The sequence below is a fragment of the Cetorhinus maximus genome, unplaced genomic scaffold, assembly GCF_964194155.1.
Source record: "Cetorhinus maximus unplaced genomic scaffold, sCetMax3.hap1.1 HAP1_SCAFFOLD_368, whole genome shotgun sequence".
Taxonomy (NCBI): Eukaryota; Metazoa; Chordata; class Chondrichthyes; order Lamniformes; family Cetorhinidae; genus Cetorhinus; species Cetorhinus maximus.
In genome coordinates, this window is record NW_027596314.1 from 397,245 (window position 1) to 405,000 (window position 7,756).

General features: G+C 43.7%; 1 protein-coding gene across 1 annotated transcript; it reads right to left on the reverse strand.

The window, feature by feature from the left end:
- Nucleotides 1-5,799: 5,799 nt before the first annotated feature.
- Nucleotides 5,800-7,216, reverse strand: LOC144673475 (uncharacterized). Its single transcript, XM_078535295.1, has one exon. It carries the CDS (start codon nt 7,146-7,148, stop codon nt 6,390-6,392), a length of 759 nt encoding a protein of 252 aa, XP_078391421.1. The 5' UTR covers nt 7,149-7,216; the 3' UTR covers nt 5,800-6,389.
- Nucleotides 7,217-7,756: the final 540 nt, after the last annotated feature.

The window sequence follows — 7,756 nt, forward strand, 5'->3', positions numbered from 1 at the left end:
GTAAACTCATTTTACAGGTTAGAAGGGGACGATCTCACTGTCACTTGATTCAGCAGAACCAGAATATCACTGGTCTTTGAATGAGGAAGGGTAAACGTTTGTCTATTCTGTCTGTGGAAAAAGATTTCAAACATCACTGTGACTGATAAAGCACCAAGACATTCACACACCCGAATGAGAGTGTTCCAGTGCACTGACTGTGGAAAGAGTTTTTATCAGTTACACAGACTGAATAAAAATCACACCATTCACAGCAGGGAAAAATCATTCATGTGTTCTGCTTGTGAACAAGGCTTCAACTGATTGTCCAGCCTGGAGAGACACAAGGACATCAGGTCCTCTGAGAAACCGTGGCACTGTGGGAAGGGATTGATTTCCCCATCAAAGCTAGAAACTCATCGACGCTCTGTCTCTTTCTGACATTTTTAAACATCAATGTGAATGGAAAAACACAGAGACACGCACCCCTGAGTGCGAGTGTTTCAGTGGATTGACTGTGGAGAGCGCTCTAACCAGTTATACAGCCTGAAAAAATATTGCACCATTCACAGCGGAGAGAGGCCATACACATATTCTGTGTACAGATGAGGCTTCAGCTGATTGGCGAACATGCAGAGACACAAGGACACCTGCACCATAGAGAAACCGTGGAAATGTGGGGACTGTGGGAAGAGATTCCGTTCCCCATCTGCACTCGAAATTCATCGACGCATTCACACGGGGGAGAGGCCATTCACCTGCTCTCAGTGTGGCAAGGGATTCAATCACTCATCACATCTGGTTACACACAAGCGAGTTCACACCGGGGAGAGGCCGTTCACCTGCTCCGTGTGTGGCAAGGGATTCACTCAGTCATCACACCTGCGGTTGCACCAACGCGTTCACACTGGGGAGAGGCCATTCATCTGCTCCGTCTGTGGGAAGGGATTCAGTGAATCATCCACCCTGCAGAACTACAGTGTTGTTCACACTGGGGAGAGGCCATTCACTTGCCCCGTGTGTGAGAAGGGATTCACTCGGTTAACCAACCTTCTGCGGCACCAGATAGCGCACACCGGAGAGAGACCATTCACTTGCTCCGTGTGTGGGAAGGGATTCACTCGGTCAACCAGCCTGCGGGCACACCGACGTGTTCATACTGGAGAGAGGCCATTCTCCTGCTCTGAGTGTGGGAAGGGATTCCCAAATTCATCCAGCCTATGGAAGCACCAGCGAGTTCACACCGGGGAGAGGCCGTTCTCCTGCTCTCTGTGTGGGAAAGGATTCACTGAATCATCCAACCTGCTGAGACACCAGCGAGTTCACACTGGGGAGAGGCCTTTCACCTGTTCTGAGTGTGAGAAGGAATTTGCTGATACATCCAGCCTGCGGAAGCACTGCCGAATTCACACAGAGGAGAGAGACCGTTCACCTGCTCTGAGTGTGCGAAAGGATTCACGGAGTCATCCAACCTGCTGAGACACCATTGCAGTCACACTGATTACAGACCCTTTCGATGCTCTGACTGTGGGTGTTAATTGTATCAGCTGTGGTTACATATACATAGGTGAAGGGAATTGATTGGATGGTTACTTGAGCACAAATAAAAATAAACTTACTGGCATGGAGTGGAGTCAGGAGTTATATAACTAAAGTTTCACTCTGAATAAGTCTATACCAAGTAAAGATTGGCTCCAGTTTCTTTCTTCACCATAAGGCTGTCATGGTAACAGATTGCTTGCCTAATGGCGAAGGATGGAAACTAAACGGAAATAAAATTTTGGACAAAAGCTTACAGTCCTAGTAATTTTTGTGAGAAATGGCTGAAAGCAATTGTCAGGGTCTGAGACCCAGCCTGTTCTTGGAGTCTGAGCCATACGACCAGTGGAAGAATGAAGTGGATATGTGGACACGGGTTATGTCCCAACCAAGGAGGGAACAAGTTCTGGCCTTAGTACTCTCATTTCCTAACAAAAGTAAAATCAGAACAGAAGTATTTTGTGAGCTGGATGCCTGTCAGTTGGATATCGATGAAGGTTTGGATCTTCTATTCGGGTTCATTGATGAGATTTACAAAAAAGCTTGTGAGCATAATCGGACTTTGACAGGTTTTGAATGAGGGTGAAAGCACCTTTAGCAGATCTGGATTGGAACAGCACTAATAGGTGAATGGGAACAATTAACAAGTGTTTCAGGACTAACTCAAAATATGATTATGAGCCAAACTGCCCAAAGTGGAAAATCAGGCTCTTCAAAGTGACTCATGACACACAGAATTCTGAGGCTGAAGATCATAACAATTATCACTCTGAAGGAATTGTACTCGTCACAAAAAGTTTTGGTCCATTGATGAGTATATTGTTCACAGACGCTTTCAACTGTGCTGTGTTAGATAGTGGCTGCACCTCGACAGTATGTGGATCAGATTGGTGAAGATGTTACCCAGATTCACCTCATGGTGAAGATGGACACAAAGTTAAGGAGGGTTCAACTTGTTTAAGTTTGGGTGATGTCACACTTTGAAGCCACTAAAAAGAGTGGTGATTCCATGCAAAATATCTGGATTCTGCCACTTTATCAGGACTGGTGTAGTCTGTCGTGAGATCCCCTCACTGTTGAGTAAACCTTAGATAAAAGGCACAATTGCAACTGGACATGAATCAAGATAAGACAACTGTTTTTGGAAAGTCAGTGAGTCTGCAGTTTACTCAATCAGGACGTTATCGTATCCCTTTAACAATACCTGCTGTTTCGAATCAGAGTGTTTGAGAAGGATTAATGGAATCAAGTGACAAGAATCAGCGAGAATTAAAGCAAATTGTCTTAAAGCTACAAAGACAGTTTGCTCACCCTTCTTGTCAAGGATTAAAACTCCTGCAGGTCGGTGAAGAGTATATGAGGCTCATAGAAGAGATTAATGCAAGGTGTGAAATCTGTAAAAAGTATCGGAGGACACCGTCACATCCTATTGTAAACCTTCCCTTGGCACGTGACTTTAACGAGGTAGTTGCCATGGATCTAAAGGTATGGGACAAAGACAGAAATATTTTCATTCTACGCTTCATAGACAAGGTAACCACTTTAGTCTTTCTCCAATAATACATGGCAAGGACAAAAGGATGATTATAGACAAGTCATGGAGAAATGGATAGGGGCTGGACTTGGGGCACCAGCTAAGTTTCTGACTGATAATGGAGGGGAATTTGCAAATGAGTTTAGAGACGTGTGTGAAAACATGAACATTGTGGTCATGAACATCACAGCTGAAACTCCTTTCAGCAATGGGTTCTGTGAAAGGAATCATGCCGTGATCGATGAAATGCTGCATAAAATCTTAGCTGATCAGCCAAACTGCAAGCTGACAACTGCACTGACGTGGATGGTTCATGTAAAGAATTCACTTCAGATGGTTGGAGGGTATAGTCCCTATCAATTGGTCAATGGGAGAAATTCCAAATTACGCTCAGTGCTGGGCAATAACCCTCCTGCTTTAGAAGGGACTACAGTTAGTTCCAAGTTTAGTCATCAATTATCAGATTGTTTCACGAAAATAAGTGCTTGAACTCAGAAATTATTAGGAACTCTAGTTGAGGGGTGTCTCACAATGTAATGCTTTGTACAAATTAAGGAAAATCATATTTTTTCTTTTTGCTTTTTTGAAATATTGTTTGTGGCTATTGTTAGGATCCCAATTGTGACCATTAACTTTTAAAGAGAAATTCAAACACCCAGTGATTAACTGAAAGAATTACGCCAGAAGATTCCATGTTTTTAAACAAAAACAAACTTTACTGTGTATATAAGAGAAAAGAAAATTAAAAACCAGCACAATGGACTTAACACTATAGTTTATAAAGACTTATACTATTAACCCAATTCTACTTTTTAACTTCCAAGAGTTCTCTTATACTTAACGATATTTTGAAAGTTCATTCACTTCTGTTGCTGGGACCATCCCAAAAGTTTGTCAAAACTCCCCAGAATTCACTTTTAATTCTCCTCAGTATTCCAGCTGTTCTCCAAGTTCCAAGGTTTTATGGTGGTCCTTCCATTAGCTTTTGGCTAAACAACCCTCCAACTTTCCTTTAATACTTAAAAACTGTGGACTCCTCAGTCCAAGCATGGGCTTCACTGCTTTCTTGCTGAGGGATTTAAACATTAGGATCACCCCTAGTTCCTAATGGCCCTCCAGGCTTCTAGTCCCACAGCTGGTTCACAGCTCTGGGCCCACAGCTGACTGCTTCCAAGCGAACTGCAGACTGCCTGCTTTCTGTGAGAAACACCCAGAATTCCAACCAAGGCTCCACCCTGAATCACTTATCCCTATGTTAACAGAGACCAGTTGGGATGTCCAATTGATATTTAAATTTATTAACTTTTAGCTTCAAAACCAAACCTTTTTTCCCTGAGGTCTGCATGAAGAATTCACCCACAATAATTGTCAGACCCAATGTCTCCAGGTCTCCAGCTAAAAGAGCCCACCTGCCGTTTTACAGTTCTTACCCTTCGAGAGCTTTGGCTTCTTAAATCAACATGGGCCACACCTTGCGATTGTGAATTCCCTTAGGGTGTTTTTGTCAGATTCTCAGCCCAGGTTTTCCAATTATCGTACATTAAAAAAAAATCCAATTCCCAAACTGAAAGTTATATTTCTAAAACATGAATTATGAAACTAGATATTCACAACACCTTCCCCAGGAAGAAATGAAAATGTCTCACCCTCATAATATCCCATTTAGAATATTACAATTTACAACCTGCTGTACATCTTAACAACAGCCATGATCTTATCGAATGGCGGAGCAGGCTCGAGGGGCCAAGTGGCTGACTCCTGTTATAAAAGCAAAAAACTGCGGATGCTGGAAATCCAAAACAAAAATAAAAATACCTGTTCCTGAGTCCTATGCTTATGTTTAACTATTTTATAACATGCAATACACATAATAATCCCTCCAATGTCCACTTCAAATTCACAAGTCTATCTTGATAACAGCACACTGCTAAATTCCATGTCCAGGAATCACAGTCCACTGAAGATGTGAAATATTACAGCTTGCAGTGTTTTCTGAAAGTTTTCTTCTTACAATAATTATAGTCCAAAGTTCCTTCTGCAAGAGGAGAGCCCTCATTGCTGTTCATATATGTATTTTCAATTTCAGTTTGAAAATCCGTCTGTTCAGAGTTCACCTTTTGAGCTTTATTTTCTTCCACGTCTGTAGTTTCTCCATTGTTTAAATACAAAAGGAATATCCCAGTCAATTCCACATTTAAAGTGTCTTCTTCTTGTTCAGTTGGAGGTGGAACTTCATTTTTCAGTTCATTTCCCAGACTCAAACATTTTGGATTTTCATTTTGAGACAAGAAGTTCAGGAAGTCTTGTTTTTGTGGCAACAACTCATTCCTTCATTGGTCAAAATCTTCCTTAGCCATTTCAAGATTGTTCAAATGCTTTTAATGTTCAAGTAAAAAAGTTTGATATTCCTGTTTTGAGTATATGGGATATTGTGCTTCAGAAACAGAGGTATTGAGAACAAAAGGAGGGAAGTTGTGCCAATAGTTTATAAAGCTCTGGTGAGGCCACTATGAGAGTCCTGAGTCCGGTTCTGGTCACTACACTTTAAGAGGATGTGAGGGTCCTTGAGAGGGTGTAGAGGAGATTTACCAGAACGGTTCCAGGGATGAAGGATTTTTACAAGTTTAAGTTGGAGAAGCTGGGATTGTTCTTCTTGAAGTAAAGGAGGCTGAGGGGAGTTTTGATAGAGGTGAACAAGATTATTGCAGGTTCAGATAAGGATGGGTGGAGGCTCGTGTGGAGCATCGTGGTATTGTCACTGGACTAGTATTCCAGACACCCAGGGTAATGCTCTGGGGACCTGGGTTTGAATCCCAGCACAGCAGATGGTGAAAATTAAATCAAACAAAAATCTGGAATTAAAAGTCTGATGATGACAACATCTGGTTCACTAATATCCCTTAGGAAAGGAAATCTGCTGTCCTTACCTGGCCTACGTGTGACTCCAGACCCACAGCAATGTGGTTGACTCTTAAATGTCCTCTGAACAAGGGCAATTAGGGATGGGCAATAAATGCTGGCCAAGCCCTGTGCTGTAGACCCAATGGAACAGAGACAAATGTATTTATTTGAGACCTATCTGTAGTGGTAGAAAAAACACTATTTACTATCCAGGATAAAATAAACGTTCTACATCAGCTTTTGTGGATCATTCCGGTGCAAACATGCACTCCCAGGCTAAAAGAGGATCAGCCCACTGGAAGCAAAATCATGAGACCGGCCAGTCCAGCAGAAAGAAACCCTCCGGCCCTCCCACTTCAACAATCGTCAGAATGAACATGGTTCTCTCCAGGATGAGACTGACGGCAACAATAACAGCAGAATCAAACACCTGTTGTCACTTGTGAACTCGCTGGTGCTTCCGAAGGTAGGTTGACCGACTGAATCTCTTCCCACACTCAGAGCAGGTGAACGGCCTCTCCCGAGTGTGAAGATGTTGGTGTCTCAGCAGGCTGGATGAATCAATGAATGCTTTCCCACACTCAGAGCAGGTGGGTGGCCACTCCCCGGTGTGAACCCGCTGGTGTGCCTTCAGGAAGGACGACCGACTGAATCCCTTCCCACACTCAGAGCAGGTGAATGGCCTCTCCCTGGTGTGAACTCGTAGGTGTATCCTCAGGCTTGATGAATCAATGAATGCCTTACCACACTCGGAGCAGCCGAACGGCCTCTCCCCAGTGTGAACTCGCTGGTGTATCCGCAGGTTGGAGGAGTGAGAGAATCCCTTTCCACAATCAGAGCAGGTGAACGGCTTCTCCCCAGTGTGAACACGCTGGTGTGCCTGTAAGTGAGATAACCGACTAAATCCCTTCCCACAATCAGAACAGGTGAATGGCCTCTCTCCGGTATGAATTCGCTGGTGTGTCAGCAGGTCGGATGAAGTAGTGAATGCCTTTCCACACTCAGAGCAGGTGAACGGCCTCTCCCTGGTGTGAATTCGCTGGTGTCTGAGCAGGTGGGATGAATGAGTGAACCCCTTCCCACACTCACAGCAGGTGAATGGTCTCTCTCCAGTGTGGCTGCGTTGATGAATTTCCAGCTGAGATGGGGATCTGAATCCATTCCCACAGTCCCCACACTTCCATGGTTTTTCCATAGTGTGGGCCTCCTAGTCTCTCTTCAGGTTCGTTGATCAGCTGAGGCGTCCACATACAGCACATGTACGGTCTCTCCCAGCTGTAAATAGTGATGTTCTTACAGGCTGTGTAACTGGTTAAAGCTCTTGCCACAGTCAGTGCACTGGAACACTCTCACTCGGATGTGTGTCTTCGTCCTTTCTCAGTCACACTGATTTTAAAATCTTCTGAAGCGCACAGAACAGACAAAGTTTTCTCCTTCAAGATTCAAAGGCTGCTGATGTTCAGGTCGCACAATAATTGAGTGACTGCCAATTCTTCACTTGATGTTTGGTTCGATTTTCATCTCTGTAAATCCTCCTCTTCTAATATCCTCTCAAAGGAGTTTATAAAAGTCAGCGCTCTCAGTCCAGGATAGAAACTAGAATTGCCTGTTCTTAATTTCTCTGGAACATTATTTCCTTTCTTACTCCCCAAGCGCTGTAAGTAGCTGCCCCCACACACACTCCCTCCATTAGCTGGAGTGTTTAGTACAGTTTTGGTCTCCTTACCTAAGTGAGAATATACTTGTCACAGGGGGAGTTCAGCAAGAGTTCACCAGACTAATGCCTGCGGGGTGGGATTTTCC